We start from the raw sequence: 19,624 nt of genomic DNA on the forward strand, positions 1-19,624 counted from the left end.
CATGGCCTGCTTCTGGTCACAGTGCTGCTTCTTGGTATTGGTTTCCTTAAGATTGTGTTCTTCCAGCATTTGAAGCCAACACCCATCCCACCTCACACTTTGAGGTACATGTATTCCAAAACTTGGCACAGAGAGCCAGAAATACTCCCAAGTTTGCAATCTGGGACAAAACCACTTTCCACTGCACTCCTCTGGGCGCTGCTCTTGCCTCAGTTCTAGTTTCCTCCCTCCTCCAGGTCATCACAACACATCTTCATTCTTTCCCTTCATGGGCTCTGTAGCAGTTTGGTTTTTTTTCTCCTCTGCAGCTGTGCTGTGTCTTATTGATGAACACGATTGAAAACTGCTGCAGAGCAAGGTCTGAATCCATATGTTTCAGCTCGGTCGGTTGAGCCAGTTCTAAGAAAGCACGATCTCCCTGCAATTACAGCGCGTCCATGGCTCCAATACTATATAGCGAAAAACATTCATCATACTGTTTTCTGCTGTTCCAGGTGCTAAGAAGAGAGGCCAATGTAGCTGGTATGTGTCAGCCAAGGAGGTGATTGATGGTCCTGCCCACATCCTTTGCTTTCTGCCTTCTTACCATTTTGCCCCTTCTCTTAGTTTCTTGCTCAGTTACAGAGAGGAGCACTGGTAGAAGAGGGATGTTGCAGGGCTCTCTCAGCAGGAGATCGTAATGATTTTTTTTTGGATAATTTGGCTTTGAAGCAAAAGCCTAACTCTCCATCTCTGTTCTTGTCCATCCCCTCCTTCTTGAAGTCAATAATTAGATTTTAAAAAGAAAAAAACAGCCCCACACCCCTCTTCCCTGGCTTCAAATTCAGCTGCCACATTAAAGCTACAGGCTCATTTACTTTTGGTTAGAGAGTTTGAATTTAACACAAATCAAGAACTCATCCAGAAGCCTAACCTGAAGCAACCAGCAGTAAAGGCTAGGGAAAACATGGCAAGGCCCTCCCTTGATTTCAGGGGGTGGTGATAGTTGCTAGCTCTGCGGTTTTTTTGGTCAGCCTCCCTGCAGAACGTGTGTGCGTTGTTTCGTTGTTTGGTGTGCACCCACTCACCAGGATGGGCACGGAGGATTCAGATGCAGGAACCTGGCCAGAGTACGTAACCACAGCCCTTGCTGTGGCCACCTAGTGAGCACTTTATGAGCACCAGGAATCAAGCTCCACACCAGTCAGGTCGCTTTTCTGTAGCCTTACAGCTCTGTGTGCCTTTACTGTAACTGGTTTGGCCACTCAAATGCCATCTGGGCTAGCTGGACAGATCTGACTGCAGCGCAGTGGAGAGGGCAGCATCACCACGTGGCACTTGTCACCTCTCACTCAAGTCTAAAACATGCAGAACTAAGATCTGAATTTCCAGCCTTCTTGTCGTCAGAGGCTCCCACCACCCTACTGCCTGGCACCAGCCTCCTGCCAACTCCAGCTGGTCCCCTTGCCACAACAGCAGCCAAAGGCCAGCCAGGGAAGATTGCACAACCAGGCCTTGATCTGTATTTTCCACTGCTCAGCCAGCAAACCCCTCCTTTTTTCCAGCCCAGCTGTTTTCCATCTCTGCTCAGGAAGCATGCCCTGTTTTTGATTCCTGGGTCTTGCTTTATGAAGCAATCATGGGCAGGCTGTCTGGGTGGAACGGGTCACAAAGTGGCTGCGGGATAACTCTGGATTCTGAAGCCAACACAGAACAAAGGGGAGCTTTGCCAAGGCTCAGGTGAGCCTGGGGTCAGCACACAGACAGGCTACTGACGCAAGCACGAAGGCAGGGTTTTCTTTCTCTGGGCCATGGGGTTTGAACTCCCCCCTCCCTTTTCCTCTCTTGCCTGCCTGCCACAGCCTTTTCCCTGCTAGATCCACATTTCAGTAACAACAGACGGGTGCATGGGTGATGGTGTCACTTTTTTCTGCATCTTACTCATGCAGAACTCCTGACCAAGGTAGCTGTGTCTTCTTATGCCACCAGCCTTGTGTGACTCGGTTAACAAGCTGCCAGTCTGTCCCCCCCAAGGCATCCTGGTTGACTGTATCACGACACGCAGCTGCAGCTGGGTAACCTGTAGCCCTGCCATTGCAGGCACCTAGCCCACGGCACAAGCAGAGGATGGTGGGGTGACAGACCATGGGTGGAGGCCCGGGATGAAGCACAGGCCCGGATGTGCTCCATTCAGGAACACCAGCAACAAAAACCACCCTGGCATTGCTCATCTTGGCTCTCTCCCCAAAACACTACAAATTAGCCAGCTCCCTGCTTGTATCAAGCTGGAAATTAAGTGGCTTCCTTAAGGGTTAAGGCATTAATGTTAACACCATCTGTATTAACTAAAAATAATGTGTGTGCAAAAAGGTCTGAGCTACAGCTGTTACAGGAGTCATACCTTGACTTTTCCAAGTCCTTTACATGTGAAGTGTGGTCCTTTGCTGTAAAGGCCTGTAAAGTGTCAGTTCTCACATGTCTTTAGGCTGGAATTGGTTGAAGGGGCAGTTACAACGAACAGCCTTGGAGCACACAAGAATTTGCTCTAGAACAGGCTTTGAGATCACTAAGGGCAGAACAACCTTTTTCTCTGTCTTCCCAGAAAGCGCTAACAGCAACTTCTAAGGCAAAGCTGTTGAGCACTGCAACCAAGCTGCCTGGCTGTGCATCTAGGTAGAGGCAACAGACAGAAAAAGAGAAGGAAAGAAGTGTTCCACCTCCTTTTCTTTAACAGATTTACACTCGATCAGTTCCTGGTCACTCTAACTGGTTTAAGTGTCCACACAAGTGACTTACTGCCATATGAGGAAGGATTCAAAAATCAGCTAATTGAATCAGTGCTGTCATCACACAAGCCACAGCCTGCAGCAGCAGTCGACATTTGGGCAGCAACTAGGGAATCTGCTGCTACAGCTCCTGCCTTGCTTCTAGTGGGAGTCTTTGTTTCAGGGCTGGGGGCATGGGTGGGAACTGGAAGAAGGGAAGGGAAGGAAAGCAAGCAGGCTTGGATGTCTCTAGCAGCACACTGCAGTCCTGCCCAAAAGACAGATGCAGCCTGCTCTTCCAGTCTCAGGTTGCTTCTGAGCAGAGCGTGCCACTCACGCCAGGTTGTGCAATAGCAGTTTAGGATGTGTACAAATACTGGCAGTGGGAGAGATGTCAATTCTTGGTGTAAACTCTGACCTAGCCTGGCTTCAAGCCACTGATCGCAGTGGATAGGTCTATATGTGCCAGAGCTTGTCACACGCTCCCTGTGCACTCTACCCTTCCTGACAAGGTCCGTCAGGCTCCTCCTGTGCTTTACTTCATATGTGTACACAGAACGCTGTTTACGAGCACTCTTGTCCTCTTTCTTTCCTTTGAAGGCAGCAAAGGTGAGGGGGATCTCCATTATTTCAGAGAGCATTTAGGTTAATCTCCTGAACTCCTAACAAGATGGATATTTTCCAAGCCTCTTGAACACTGTGAACACTTTCTGCAGAGACATATTAATTTCCCTTGATTGAGTTCAAGTGCCTACCTACTCTCATTACACTTTTGCCCTGCACGGTACTGTTCTTCAAACTACTGCAGTACAGAAGGCCTCTGATCAAAAAGTCCTGATCAGTTCCTGATCCACAGCACAACTGCAATACAAGTAAAACAACAGTTTTCAGAAGGATCACCCTTCTGTCAGCATCAGCCCAATAGTGACTGATGCGTGGTCTGTGGGGCACATCTTCCCAGCAACATGGCCCTTTCACACCCTAGGAACCAGTGAGACAACATTCTTGAGCAACAAAGGGAAGCATGACACAGTGGCACATAAAATGAACTTGTTAAACTTCTCCCCTGCCATCTTCTTTCTGCTGGGCTCTGATTTAGCCTTATCTCCAATGCCAGTACCTTGCTTTTACCTTCATCCATATTTTCTTAATTCAATGTTACAGTTTCAGTTTGTTTTGCGTGAGGCACAGTTAAAAAAGATTACAGAATAGAAAGACCCGCTTTGTTTTGATGCCAAAGGTCAATTTTTTTCATTTCTTTTTTTCCCTTTCTCTTTTCTTTTGAGTTTTTTTAGTCTAAACAAGAGATGACATACCTTTTGAAAAGCAGCTTTCCTGTGGTTGCTTGTGCCCTGAAAATGCATGCACCTGGAAATTTCAGTGCTTGAGAGAAGCTGTAGAAGATCAGTCCGTAAATGTTCTTGCTGCACTTGGGGAGCTAGAAGATGGTCCGGATTCCATGCTTCAGTCTTCCCTAGAAATGACAACAGAGAAAGCGTCAACACTGAAATGTAAGAGCAGACTAAAAGGCCAGGCTTCTTCTTCTTTAACAACGTATCTGAAAGAGTCTTCCTCCACCTCTCAGTAGAGTTGACTCTACTGAGACATTCAGAAAGGTGATGCTTTGACAACCTCATCTCAAATTATGCAGTGTACTAGCATAGGTAAGAGATCTTTTAATACTGCAGTGATGTTACCTGGCCAGCAGCACAAGGCAAAGTTTCTCCAAGTCTTCTTAACAAATAGACCTAGTCCTAAATGCTTCTTTAGTGGCTTCTTCCACCTGCCTCATTAAGCTTGGAGAAATGACAGAATTAAAGTGCATTTTTTTAATATGAAGCAAAGCCTGACCCTGTCTGCTGCTGGAGAGCACTAAGTTCTTCAGACAGCATAGGAGTGCTTGAAGGAAGGATCTGCAAACATATACGAAAAGATTTGCAAGCAATCTCTGAAGTCTGTTACAAAAGCCAGAAAAGTTTAAGCTGTGCTGCCCTACAAAGGGCAGAACTCTGTTTTGGGCAGAACTTGGTAAAATCCCATCTAAACCAGGACTGTCTGTGTCACTTATGCTGATGGAATTGAACATGTATGAACCATGGAGTGAGAGAAAAAATTTCAGAAAGGGTCTTTTACATCTACATGCCTTTGATCAGTCACTTAGTCTTCTGTACCTTGGTACCTGCTATAGCCAAAGCACTCCCCAAGGCAGTCGAGGGGCTGGCTGGTTTCAAAGTGTGCAAAGCAATAACAAAAGTTAGCAAATCTATGTCAGGTTGCTCTACGCCTTATCCAATCAAGATCAGAAAATCTCCAAGGATGGAGCTTTCACAGCCTTGCTGGGTGACCTGTTATAGTGCTTAATCCACTCTTACTGCAAAAGCTTTTTCCTTATATCCAATTTGATGGGTAATTCAGTGGGCTGAGAGGTTTGTCTAAAATACCAGCCTTATGTTTTCCTCCCTAACTTGACATGTGGGGGCTCCAGACCATGAGGAAAGTCCCACAGTGCCCCCAATACAGAGGGAGCCTGCAGTGTAATTATGTGTGGGTGCACAGGCTGCAAGGCCCCAGGGTCTGGAGATGAGGACAGACAAAAGAACTGCTAACTGGCTGGGCCTTGTCTTTGTTCCCAAGGCCTGTACAAACCATGCTGCCAACCATGTGTGGTGTGCATATTAGATAATAGTTAGAAACGTTCTTCCTCCAGAGGGATGTTCTGTGCTCATGGTCTCTGCTGCTATGCAGCTAGCCAGCTCTCCTTCCTCTTCCTTAACTTTGTGAGCCTGGGACTGAGCAGAAGTCAGCCCATGTAAGGGCTTCAAGGGGCTACAAGTGCGAGGCTGCTTCTGCAGGACACAATCCTGAGCGGCAAGCATGATACAGCACAGAGCAGGAGAGACATGAGAAGCTCTGTAATGCTGAAAGCAACATATTCTCCTCTTCTGCTCTAGGCCAGCTGAAACTCAGTGGCTTTATTTGCTTTTACAATTTAAGTTATAGGGAAATCCACATTCAGAAAGTAGCAGTTGGAAGAATTCAGCTAGTGTCACCATAACTGTATCTACTATGCTTTTAAGAGTAGGTAGGGCCTTACTTTCTTCTGATAAATGGGTGAAGGGAAAGGCCAGGGATTGGACGTGTATTCAGATGCTGCAGTTTATTCTCCTGGCTTTAAAAGGCTTAGTTATAGTAGGGCTGAGAGCCAAATACAACTCTGTCTTGAGCTATTCCTTCTCCTCCCCCACTAAAGAATGATCTTTAAGGTCTATACCCTCATCTCCACCCAAAACGACTGCCCTGATTTATTTTATGCTTTTTGTTGTTGTTGTTGTTTCCTTTTAAAAAACTTCTAAGCTAAGCCTTTGTTTGCCAAGCTTTCAGCCTGGAGCAAAATTTTACAGTCGAATTATAACCTTCTCTCCTTCCCCTTGAAAAGAGGTGTTTTTCTGGATATGCTGCTGTCCCACCCATACTCACCTAGCTGCGGGGAGGCAGGGGAGATGACAAGCTTTTTACAGATCGGCATCTCGGAGTTCAGTGTCACAGGCATGGGCACACATCTGGTTAAACCATTTCCCTTATATCTTGGCTCAAAATCCTTGGCCAAGACATCTCATGGCAGCAGCCGTGTCCAGGGAGCTGAGAGGGAGGGAATAAAGGAGACAAAGTGGTTAGGTTTCTCAGAAAGGGAATGGCTGTGGGCTGGAATATAACAAAATGCCAGGACTGGAGAGTCTGCTCTCTCAGCATTTTACAGGGCTTTTGACTCACGGCAGCACGATGCCAGCCCACACTTGAAAAGCCCCCTCTAAAGCGCAAGGGTGAAAAAAGCAGGAGGCTGCTGAGGCCAGCGCCTTCCACAGAAGGAAGGAATGGGTGATGGTCTGAAAAGGCACTATAACCTGGAGCCTCAGACAGTTTTGGACACTTCTCAGGGGTTTCAGTTTCCCCACTTAGACCCCAGTAAAACCTGAAAATCCCTGCTCAGCTGCCAATGAATTCCCAACGCTGATTCGAACCCAGGCAGGCTCTGGAGAAGACATTTCAAAGCACGCAGCGTCATCTCCCCAACTGCCTGCTTTACCAGTAGGATCCAGTCCCCTGTGCTTACTCACAGCATGCCTAGAAGTGTTATCTGTGGTCTAGGATGGGGTGTAGGAGCAAAAATAGGAGGGAAGTAAGGCATATTTGGTAGGGAATTCCCTGTGGATGTGTCAGACCAGGACGATAAGTCCTTCACTAGATTAGAGATGTTTCTTGTACATGAACTGGTGCCCAAATTTCTCTGGGTTAAGATCTTTTATTATTTTTATCAGCACTCTTTCCCCCTCCCACATGATCAGTTAACAAGAAAGGTTGCCTCTCCTCACTCCAGGCAGGCTGCCTGCCTGTCTACCACACTCCCTCTCCTCAAGCATTGCTCCATGTCAAGGAGCCACCCTAATGTGTAACCTGACATTTTCAAACACGCTGATATTGGCAGCAAGTTACGTGATATGCTAGGCTTTAAACCACTCTGCACAGGTCTTCTAGAAAGGCTACTGACTTTGAAGGAGAAGGACCAGCATTCAGCATACCAAAAAGGCCACTCCTGGTGCTGAGCACCTCTGCAAGGATGGGAGCTGGACCCAGGACTAACTCTGAGCTTGAAACGTGAACTCTGTGAACTTCAGGTGTGAGCAGCCATTAGAAGGTTCAGAGGTAAGAAAACCACAGGGCAAAATGCATCTCTGTTTCTTTCCCCTGTGAGTTAGAATATAAGTGAGGGAGAGTGAGAGGAGCTCCTTCCTACGTGCAAGCTCTCACCTGCATGCTAACTCCCACTGGTGCAGGGAGTCACAGAAATGGGGGACAGAAAGGGACCTTCTGCTTGCTCCAAGGCAGGACAGTTCAGTCTGCAGTCCGAGACTGAAATTTTTATACCCTGCTTTAAAAACTGCCTTTGTAGACCCCACAGCCACTGTTGCACTTTATTCCAGGGCTTCATTAGCCTTAGTGCTAGGAAGATTTTTCCTAACGTCTTGCTGTAGTTAAAAACCTTGACATTTTGTCCTATATGCCCTGGATATGGAGAACAAATTATACCCATCCTCCTTGCATTACTTGTATTGTCCCTCCAGCCCTTTACTACTTCATGATGTTATCGCATTGCTCCTTCATTCTCCTTGTCTAAGAGCCTCGGGCTCTCTCCGTTCTGCTCATCTAGACCTCCTCAATCCTCTTCTCATACCTTCAGGCAAATGCCAAGCTTGCTACCTCAGCAGAGGATGGCACAGGCCCACACTTTGGGGGCAGGGACTGAAGTGCAGTTACATGACAGATTGCCTTAAATAATAATGCTAGCTTAAAAATTTCCCCTTTCCATTGTCTCTGCTGTGCTGCAGCTCATCCCTTTCCTCTCTGAAATTATCAATTAGTCTGCAGGCTATGCTCCAGTACAGCCTGGAAAAATATACCCTAAAAAAGAAGTGTGGAGAGTTGTTGTTAACCGGGATATTTTCAGGGACCTACTGAGAATTTTTGAAGTTGGTTTCACCTCCCAAGCAGCTTACCAAACTACCCTTTAACAAGTATTTTGCCAATGTAGTTACAGAATCACAAGTTTGGAGGCATCCCTGGAGATTGTTTGTCCAACCCCCCTGTTCAAGCCAAGCTCAACTACACCAGGCTGCCCAGGACCTCTCCAGTTGGGCTTTGAAGACCTCCAGGGATGGAGCTTCTGCAACCTCTTTGGACAACCTCTTCCTGTGTTCAGTCACCCTTATGGTAGAAATCACTGAGAAGACTCTGGCCTCATCCTCTTTATTCCTACCCACCAAGTGTTTGCATGTATTGGCTAATCAGGTCCACATGGAAAAACCTGCTCTTTTCTTGCCTCCACACTTCCTTTTCCCACTAATACTTGCTTCAGTCGGTGAAGCAGATTCCAGTTTTAGGGAGCTGCCAGGGTGAAAGTTGTAGCTAACAACCGCCCAGGGGAGCCCAAGTGTTTGGTTGCTCCTGTTCTGGTCAAACCTACATGACCAAGCCTGTGGTACCAATGCTTACTGTATTTTGCAGTGACAGAGAAACAAGGATGCAGCACCACAGATGTCAAAGCCAGCATCAGAAGACAAGTATGAAGAAGTGCTCTGCTGATCTTCTGTATTACAATCTTGACATTAATTAAAACAGGCAAAAATAAGCCACCGTCATGTCCATAAGCCTGCAGGGTGCTAAATACATAAAAGACCATGTGTAAGGAATCTCATGATGTCTGCCTGAATCTGCAGACAGCCTGAGAAGCACAAACAGCCTCCACTTATCTCAACGTAAGATAACTCAGAACCACAGATCTGGAAGGGGTAGGAATGGGTAACACAGCAGCAGCCTGGTATCCTTCCCGAAATACAGCCTTTCTTACCCAGCCTCCACACCACCATCCCAGCTTTTCCAGGGAAGGAGTGCATGGTAGCATGGAGACAGAGATAAGGAAACTGCTCCTCCCTGCACTCTCAATGCCTCCGTGGTGTGCCAAGATCCCAAATTGCACTAATTTGACCTTGCCAGACTTGTCAAGGAAACAATTACCTGGGTCTCTGCCCTTGGGACTTTACATTCAAAGACTCCAACCCTTCCAAGATGTATGCATTTGCGTGGCTCCTAGCTGCGCATACCAACATCATACGAATGAGTTACAGGCAAAGAAGAAAGGCTGGGACATGCATATTCTTGGGAGGTTAGCTGGAGAGCAGAAGACAATCACACACCTTTTTTCTCTGTATCAGGTGGAAAATGTTACAAACCATGGAAACTTGCAGCCTTCCCCCTCATCTGGAGTCTGCTTTTTCCCCAGAATATTTATGTTTTCCTACATTTCCCCTCAGTAATGATCTAATCAAGCAGAATTCTTTTGGTATTAATCAGAAGAGCAGGGGGACACTTTTGTGGTTACTATTATCAATGGGGATGTCAGGAAGACTTTGACAGGATTACCCTTGGAATTTGCCATTTATTAACCAGGCCATTAGCTAACATGGCAGGGCTGGGGTGGGGCTCCTTTGGCTTTGCACAAGGGAGATGGCTTGTTTGAGGGTGGGGAGGCTGAGGGTGGTGGAGTTCTGTCTCCATCTGATTCAGAGATCTCAAACAGCTGCCCTGGCAGCCCTGAGATATCTCTCCTCATCTGTACGTCTTTCTTTGCTTTCATCATCTCTTCCCATTATTGGGAAACCGTCACAAATCAAGCTACACACTGAGCTAGGAGAGCTTGCACCACCAAGTGTAGGCTTGTGGTCCTGACCCAGGGAAGATGGGAATGACACCCTGCTCTTACAGGGTGTTCTGCTATGGGAGGCCAGAGATAAGTGCTCCGAGCCCTCAGGCCAGGGCTCCAGGAAAGAGAAGCTGGGTTTAGAGGCATTATACTTGCAGCTGGGATACAAAGTATGCACACGCAAAAATCTAGCCAAGTCAGGCAACAAAATGAAAAATTGGTTTTCTCTCCTTGAAATTTAGTGCTGCTGTTCACCCTGCACAGACAGAAGGTTAAATGTGGTAGGTAACGGATGAACCCAATCAAAGATAAAAAAGGAAACACAGGTAAAAATATAGCTGCAACCCCCCCCCCCAAAAAAAAAAATAAAAAAAAAATCCCGTATTCCAGTGGCACCAAGCATTGTTTACTGTGGTTCAGACTACTAGATGGCCCTGGCCCACTGGTCTGACCCTGCAGGGCAATTTTTGTGCTGTTTCAAACCCCCAAATCACAAAGACGTTGACTGAGAGCTTTTAGCAGCTCCCAAAGTTTGTGCACTGCAGTGCCTGTCACTGCATTCACATATCCCACAGCACATATTTGTCAGGAGTAACGCAGTGGAGTAATGGGACAAACTAGGTCCTTGTAGAGTGTTCAGACACTCTGAAAAAGAAGCATTGCTCTTCTAGGCCCAAACATTGAATATGGAAAGGCAAAAATGTTGGCATTCATTTCTAAATCCTGTCCTGGCTGGTCAGCTAAAGAAAGAATTAATGCTAGAATCTAAAATGCTGCAGGAACAAAAGCACATCCAATCCATACAGCTTCCTCTGCTTCGATACACACAGAGAACATATTTATGCAATTCCATCCACTTCAAACATTGCACTTATGCATAGAAAGGCCTGCAAAGCAGGCCCTTGAAATCTATGTAGAATTTGTAAAATGGGGCTCCTAGATCATAAACCAAGGTCTTGCATCAGCCCTTTACCATTTATTCAGCAGGAATAGAATGAACTGAAAATTCAGCAGCTAGTCCATAATTTCTCACGTTGCGTATGGAAAAACCCATCAACTCATGTCTCAAAATCCAGGTGTGAAATTCCTTCTTCCCAATTTGTTCCAGCAATTGCTCTAACAAGGGAACATCCCAGAAAAGGTACTTCTTCACTAGGTACTTTCACAAGTCTGGCTTCCAAACCCAAATTCACTATACCGTCTTCCCAATGCCATCTTCTTCACCTTAAGCAGAGCACTTAGTGCTTGGTTAAGAGAGAAGGCTATGGGTTCTCCTTGAGGCAGCTAGCTTCTTCAGAGAGGTCCACCCAAAAGATAAATGAAAAGCCAAAAAAATGTCAACATAAAATAGAGACTCAACCTAACAAAACTGCTGCTGATATTTGGGAGCACAAACCACATGCCTCTTGCCTGAACAATTTCCAAACCATAAATGGTGTTTAATGTGGAAAAAGTCATAAATGTACAAAAGTTACTTCTAAAACCAAAAACACAGAGTTTCTTACTTATGGCTTTGATGAATGAAGTGTTTTCTATTCTGGCGTCACGCTTGGCACTCTAAAGAGCCTTTCTGCTAGGTGGAAATTAATGGCACTGCGTGTCAGTGTGACCACTGGCTTTGCAGCAGATTGGAGAGTGCTCTTCCAGATCCTAACATGGGCTACTTCTGTTGACTACTCAGCAAAATGGAGTACGTTCTCCTTCCATCAGAGGTATATCACAAGAAAGAGTTGTGAAACAATACTAAAAGGACTTAAAATGTTGCTGTCCGTTATGTTCTTCTGTGCTCTCCATTCTTAATTGTCTTTCAGCTATACATTCTTTACTGTCTGTCCAACCCAACAAGAGATAATGCATGAATAAATCACACAGATCACAAGCAGCTCTCATAAACAAAGCAGATAAAGGTATTTCTAAAGGACACAGAAGTAAAAGAAAGGATGCTCTGCTGTCCTCTCCATTGCTGTTGATCTGCAGACATTTCCAAGTATGTTCCAAAACTATAGTTAAAATTAAGTTTTTAAAGTAAACAGCTTATACCGGGTGCCAAGATTGCTTTAAGGCCAAAACAGAAAACACTGCTTGTCTGGCACACGCGTCACTTTCCAAGCAGGAAATCCAACAAAGCATATAACACAACAGACATCATTTGATAGTCTCAACTAAGACGCCCACTTGGCACTGGCAGTAACCAGTCTTCCATCAACCGGATCCAAAACTGATGCTTGCCTAACTTGTTATCATGCAAAACATTAATGGGAGTATCTTCCTCTTTTGAAGTCCATTGGAACTGGAAATGTGGGCTGAAAATGCCTGGTACACAACCACGCAGAACATCTGAGAAACAGCCTTCCAAGATAGAAGCACAGCGAATAACACCGGAAAGCAGAGCTTCCCAGCCTTTTCTGTGCTGTGAGTCACATCTACGCACAGTGCTGGGAAAACCTTACGGGAGGTCCAGCCACTGGGAATACAGGGAAGCAAAGCTAATAAATATTTTATATATTTGTTTGAGTAGCTGGAAGAGGTCAGCGAGCCTGGAGCTGCCCTGTCAGCTCTCTGAAGGCAACTAGTGGCTAGTCAGCAGGCCGCAGTTTTGAGTACTGCTATCTAAGCCCTTTTCTTTTTTTCTCACTGCCATTTACTTTTCACGTTATGTAATCCCAAACTTTGTCTTTTCAAAGGATCTTTTCCTCTTTATGCATCAGTGTGAGGCATGGGGTCACATCTTGACCTGGGGTGAGAGAGAGCTATATTAACACCTTCACTTACAAAAAGCAGTGACTTAAAAAAGCTGAGAGGGGTAGTATAAAAGCTGCTACAAGACTGCATGTATTTCTGCTCATAAACATACTTACGAACCCCAACACCAGATACTCAAGACAAACAGCCTTACTATCAACACCTGAAAATTCATAGTTTTCCTAGGCAAACGGGGGCTGTTGAAAGAAACACATAGCTGAAAATAATACATCATCATCACCACGATTTGTTTAAGCATATTCCTCTGTGATGTCCTGAAGCCTTGCCCCTACTCAGAGAAAAAGCATGCTACCTACCACTGGATCTTTTCGAGCAGGTCCTGATAGCTGTTTTCATCATTTCTAATAGCCAGTGACTCAGTTTTCCTTTCCTCCTCTTGCACCTCACTCAGTGAATTAAACTGGCTGTCAATGGCTCAAGGCCAAGTCTGGCCCTTTCTGACAACTCGCTTTAGTTTTGCTGTTCAAGCACTTCTTCCGGGACAGGTGCCCAGTAAGTGCTTTAGAAACCAGTGTTTACTATTCCTGATCGGAAGAATTGCTGGAAAAATACTGTAACATCCATGACTTCTTTTTTTTAATCGCTGTTATTACAGACGTGCAGTTTTGGCACGCCAGCATTTTAAATTCACCTTTCTTAGGGCCCAGCCTGCTCTAGGTTGCCATTCTCTGCACTCGCCCAATGGAGTGCACATTGCCATTGCCTTGGGTCTACTCCTGCCCAGATCCATGGCAGTGTTATTCCTGGGACAGTCACGTTGGGAAATGGTTAGTAACATGCTCCTTAAAGCCAAGTGGTTAGAACCGAAGTATTTCAGAGGAAGTGTGTTCCTTAACATACCCACTGTAGCACAGCTGGTCTTTCCTTATGGCCGGAACTGGGAAGACACACATCCTTTGTGTCTCAGCAGACACCTAAATCCTGAACAGCCAACAGAGTTGACTGTGTACCCTAACAGCTCATGAAGTTCTCTCTCTCTCACTCCTTTTCACTCTCAGTTTATTTCACTATTGACTTAAAACAAGTTTTCTCCCCAACATAAACAACTTGTACATCCGATCAGTGACTGCTGCAGCTAGGGCAGGGTCCATACACACTGTGAGGTGTCAAACACCAGATGCGGCAGGAATTAGCTTGAGATCCACGTGAACGATGTGGCATTCTTCATCAGTGACAGTTTTGTTTTACTCTCTTGCTCATTATCAAATGCTGCTCCTGCTTCTCATCCTCTCACAATGGGTCTATGTCTTTGGACCTTTTGTACGCCCCCCAGCAACCCAGGCATGGCTCCCATGCTCATACCTGGTGCTTGCTTGTCATCACCTTTCCTGTTTTTCCTATTGTCTTCCCAAAAGGCTGATGAGACACTCTTTTCTTTGCTTTTTGTTAGCTATAATACTTGTCTTCCTCCCACTTACTCGAAACTCACCACCATAACAATCCAACATGCCACCACTGTCCGTGTCACAGCAACAACCTCTGAGCACTCATTCCTGGAGCTGCTATGGAAACACAAGTATTGCTGAAAGAGTTTTCTGGGCATCTCACGGCTCCTCACCTGCAGCCCAGGGGTTAGGGATGAAGAATTCAGTGGTCAGTTGTCCAAATGGATGAAGATCCTCACCACTGTAACACTGCACCCTCTTTCTCGTTTAAATTTACTGATCTTTGGCTTTAAGCCACTGAATGTAACACACCTATTTTGTCCTGGTTGGACAATTTCATTATCAAAGCTGCACTCTCTAAGCAAGTACTAACAGATTACTGTAGCATTCTTTTCAGTAAACCAAACATATTGTTAAATGGGTGCTAAGATTGATTCTGGGTTATCAAATGCAGAAGTCTCCAGCTCAAAACACTTAGACCAGGGACAACAGGCACTGATACACCTTTGAGTCAATGGAAACACGGGGATTATTTCCACCAGCACTGGTGAGAGCACTGCCAGTTTATACAGCAATAAAGAAACACTCCTGAACCCCAAATTCCTGTAAAGAAGGAAATGATCCTTACACTGGGCTTGAAGCTTTCTAGTGAAGAGGCACAAAACTTTGTCCTGTTGCCACACAGACTTTGTTTGGTGACTAAGTATTCCTGAGTATCTTGTTAACATGCCCAACAATCTTGAAAGCTGACCCTTTGCAATAAGAAGTGTGACAAAGAAACAAGCTCTTGAACAGAAAAAAAAAGAGGCTGCGTGCCCCAAGCACTGTAACCCGAATAAAGGTGCTTTCTGCAGGAACAAAGATGCTTGTACACCGGTGCCTGCTACAATTGCTGCTCCTTGAGTCAGTGGGGAAAGTGCAAGACGGCAACACTGCTGGGAATTGGGCAGCACGGGAGTTTGAAGCAGAGAGGCTGGTCTGCGTAGCCTCTCGATTTCACAACAGTTCCTGAAAATTTCTGAGTTCCAGGAGAGCTGCCCGACTTCCTCTGAGCCGCTGCCTCCGAGCTGCATTCGCAACACTGGCGGCCTGTGTATTTCAGGAATGTGAAAAACTGGCACAGTGAGGTCTGTGATTCAGCCAAGATGATGTGTTGGGACATGACTGAAGTTAATTAAAAGGAGCTTAAGACAGACAGACAAAAAAAAGAGTTTGCAAGACTTCTTAAAGAGCCAATTAATTATTATTTGTGGCTGCACACGCCAGCTGGGCCACAACATGGAATCTCCCCAGCCCTTACCACTCACCTCAGAGCCTTCATACAAAGCCAAAGAAAACCCAAATGCAGGTCAGCTTTCGGGAGCTCTGGGCCAGTATCTTCACACCGTAGCTGGGTAAAACTTTACTGAAATCAGCAGAATGGCATCATTTACACCCACAGATTTAGGGTAGGTTTTAATGGTGAACACAGAAGCAAGAAATGAGCATCTCCACTGACATGTAAAAAAGCATGGGCTACTCCAGAGCAGGATCACCTAGTGACATTCATTGTCTTTGTGCACGCAGACCGGAAAAAGGAAGGACGGTCTCTGCCTGGAGAGAGGGTGGGGGAAGAGGATAAATGTGAATAATTTCATCCTCTCTCTACTGCATGATAGTGATCATTTTCAGAGCTGCATGAGGCACCCACATGAAAAGAGGCATAGTTTCACACAACACACTTCCAGACTAGTTTCCCATAAGGAACTCAGTGCATCCTTAGCAATTTCCTAAGACCCTAAATTCCTCTGACTTTCCAGAGACTCCACATCAGTAACTCTAAATTCTAAGTCCTGACTCTACAGCCCTGAATCCTTCATCACCTCCCCAAGACAGCAAAGCAATGGTGACACAGACCAGTGTGTAGCAACCTCCTCGCTTCCAGTTGTGCACATTGAGCACCGTCCCAGAGACAGCTGAGCAAAGGCAGGAGCGAGCCTCGCCACAGACCTGCCTTGCTGGGCACCTAGAGCCCCGTGCCCTGCACAAAGGCAGAGCCACGCAGAGCGAGCAGGCTGCCTGACCAAAATTTGCACTTTTCATCCTCCCGAGGAACGGACCCTCCTACGCCCTGCCAGTAACCGCCGAGTATGTTTAACAGGAGGCTGCAAATTTTAACAAAGGGGACTTTTCACTTTGGCTCGCTGTCATTTCAGTGGCTTACGGTGACTAGAGCTCGCAAGGCTGCAGCGTGCGTGTGACTGGCACAGCTGCTCCCCCCAGACAGGGCGAGGAGCCTCCTACCGCTGCAGGCCCCACACCTGCTCCCGCAGCCCTACCTGCACGTCTACCTTGGCAGCCCCTGTGGCATTTGCTGGGGTGGGGGTGGGAAGACCATGGTGTCATTTACACACAGGTTGAGCAAACCAGGTGCAATCAGTTTGGGTTTGGCTGAAGAATCCTCCACCCTGTGCAAGCTATTTAACCCCTGCAGTGCTGAAGCTTTCTGCATGCCCAGGGCAACGAGAGCGTGAGTCTGCAGAGAAGGAATCACTAGGTCAGTCGTCATTCCCAGATTCCCAAAGGCACCCACAGGAGGGTCTGGTCATATTAAAGACCTGCTGCCTAAAGACAATAGCCAAAAGCTCCAACTACTGTACTCGGGAAATTATTTTAACCTAAGCAATGAAAACACACAGTAAATACTGTGAAACCAACTGTCACTCGGATGTGGTTCCATTGCCCTTGTGCTGCCTGGCCTGGGACACGTTCAAACAGTGCTTGAAAACCGTCTGAGGAGCTCAGCATGGGCACCAACGTGTTCCAAGTGCAAGGGGCAAGAAGACTGCAACTTGCACATTCCTCTCCGGAGGCTGCAGTAGTGCTTCTGGTGCTGTCCTGGTGTGGTGCTGAGAGGGGAAGGCCAGTGTGGGGAGCCTTGGGGGCGGCTTCAAGACCCAGTGCTTGGTCATGCTCCATGCAGGTTGTGTGCAGAAAGCGACCTGAAGGAGCATCCCATTCACACAGCTTTGCAAATGAGCCACCTACTGCATGCAGGAACAGAGACACTGGAGCATCAGTAGATAAACTGTGGCACTTCTGAGCTGCACGTACCCCAAAAGCACTTCCCGTGTAGCTAATGACTTACAGTGAGGGGTGCTACGGGGCCTGCTGGGCAGCCCAAGCCCTCAGCACAGGGAGCAGGGCGGCAGTACCACTGGACCATCCTTGGACACGGCTGCATGTTCAGTCCAGCTCCATCCTGCATCAAGGCAAAACCACCAGGACCCACAGTCACCTCTGGCCTGCAAATCACTCCCTGGAACACCAACCTCTTGCCTTCCCACCCACCAAGCCCTCTGGCTGCTGGGGTATACCTCCCGTGGCTCTCTAAACAGGGAGGCTTTGGTATGCAGTTTGTAGGGGCTGGACAATGATCCACCCCTGAGCTTGGTGTCCATAAAGTCCACTAAGGGCTGCTCACTCCCAGTCTGTTACACTGCTCAAAATTAATACTACCATGACAAAAGCTTATGATGGAAACCCCTATGGGAAATTGCTGACTGCAGATCACTCAGGCTGAGAGGAACGTGTTTGCAGAAAGCCCTGAAAAGGTGGATTTTATTTGAGTTTCTATCTCCAGTTGTTCTTCTAACCCTTTCACAAAGGCTTGACGAAGCAGGGGAGGGACTTGGGGGGAACTCCTGATTGAAAGTAGCTTAACACCTTGCTGGATCCTCGCCAAACACGGTTTTACGTTAAGAACTCCAAACTAGCAGGGAAAACGTTTCTCTCGACCCCTGGGGGGTCAGTGAGAGACCCAAGCACAGACGCAAGGCAGAGCTCAGATCTGACACAAAAAGACAGGGTTGCTCACCTCATTCAGGGACCGAAGCCCCGAGAAAGGGGCACAGCTTCCAGGAGGGGACAAAGCCTGCAAACCCCACAACAAAGGCTACTTTTCAGCAGCACATAAAAGAAGGAGGGCCTGGCTCTGCCCTTCCAGCCAGACCCCACCCCTCGCAGCGTGGAGGCCTTCGCCGGAGCGCCAGCCAAATCTAATCAAGTCTGACAGACAAGACAAGGCGGACAGCCACTTGCCTTAGGCACCCCCCCCTCCTCACCCACAGGCCTCCCCCTGATCCACAGGGGTGCTGCCTCGCTGGGAGAGCCCACGCCAGCCCCACGGCACCTCTGCCCATGAGGCCACCTGCCCCGAGCCACCTCCGGGCCCTCACCCACTGAAGCGAGGCGTGCGCCCAGCCGCGGCCCCACCAGCCCCGGGGAGGACGCAGCATCCCCCTGCCTCCCGCCAGCCCGGCGTGGCCCTGGGACCTTCGCTGCCACCAGTGCGACAGCTCTGCTCGTGCAGGGCGAGCGGCGGCTCATGGCTGCAGTGAAGCTCTTGGGTGCAGGTCCCTCCTGGCCTGCAGCCACAGCTGAGGTTCCCTGCCCTTAGCGTGCCCAATGCCAGGCACCCACCGGTGGGTGGCACGTAGCCGGGGGATTCTTGGCCCCCTGAATCCTTAGGGTTTCATGCAAAGCCTGGTGTTGATTAAAGTAAACAGGAACTGGGCCAGATCCTCAACAATACAAGTTTCCCTTCAGACAGAAAGAAAATAAATGCAAAGCTTTAAAAGAGTTCGTTTAAGCATTGTTGGGACAAACAAGCCAGTGTAGATGGTAAAGAACAGCTTAAAGCAGTCAGACCTGTCCTATAATAGCAGGGAAGGCTGAATATTTCCTAAAATTGCCCCTCCTGCATTACCTACTCCACTCCTCAGGTCAGGGCTCAGTATGCTCCAGAGCAGGGAGGAGGTGGGGGGGAGAATTTACAAAGGAAAGCTGAATAAGCATTGCTTGAAAGGGAGGAGGCAGGAATTCACCAAAGAGAGGAGGAGGAGGAGGGGGAGACAGCACGGGCTGTTTTTAGTACTGGCACCACCTTAGTCTGCAGCGGCCAGGAAACTGGTTGGAAGCCCCATGACTTGAGCAAGACACCCAGACCCGGGAGCCAGAAGAGGAAGGGACTTGGCAGAAATTCCCCTGCAAAGCAAGGAATCATTTCTGCAGCAGAATAGTCAGCTTGGCCTCTCCGCAAGAAAACCCTGCCAGATACCTGATCATGCCACCAGAATATTAGCACTCTGCTCCCCTGCTCTAATATAGCCATGGCTCTTCCTCACCCACTTCTGTCTTCCATTTGGTCTCTTTTAGTCAGCTCCCTCAGTCCTGGTCTTCCTGTGCTGCCCTGGGGCCATCACAGTGAGAGCAGCCCGGCTCCCACCCCCTGGCTTCCAGCTGCCCACCCTCATTCCTCCCACACTTGCCCTTTGGGCACTGTTGTCACTTCCCTGTCTCACCCCCTCCTTCAAGAGGCCGCAGCTCACAGCACATGGAAAAATACTGCCCTGGACTTGCTAGGGTTAAAGACAGAGAGGCCAAGCATCAAAGAGCTAACTCAGGGAAGCTTTGGCACCAGCAGGAAGCTGAGATAA

General features: G+C 47.6%; 1 protein-coding gene across 1 annotated transcript in view; it reads right to left on the bottom strand.

Annotated features, from left to right (window-relative positions):
- The window catches only part of LOC310883384 (uncharacterized protein), a 137,459-nt gene that overhangs the window by 81,103 nt on the left and 36,732 nt on the right, over positions 1-19,624 (bottom strand). Inside the window, exons 3-4 of the mRNA XM_083803585.1 lie at positions 6,222-6,383; positions 4,061-4,218 (exon numbers count right to left, since the gene is read on the bottom strand). Of these exons, the coding sequence (XP_083659711.1) occupies positions 4,061-4,218; positions 6,222-6,294 (231 nt within the window). The 5' untranslated portion in view covers positions 6,295-6,383. The remainder of the gene's footprint in view (positions 1-4,060; positions 4,219-6,221; positions 6,384-19,624) is intronic.

The sequence above is a fragment of the Anser anser genome (genome assembly GCF_964211835.1).
Source record: "Anser anser genome assembly, chromosome: 18".
Taxonomy (NCBI): Eukaryota; Metazoa; Chordata; class Aves; order Anseriformes; family Anatidae; genus Anser; species Anser anser.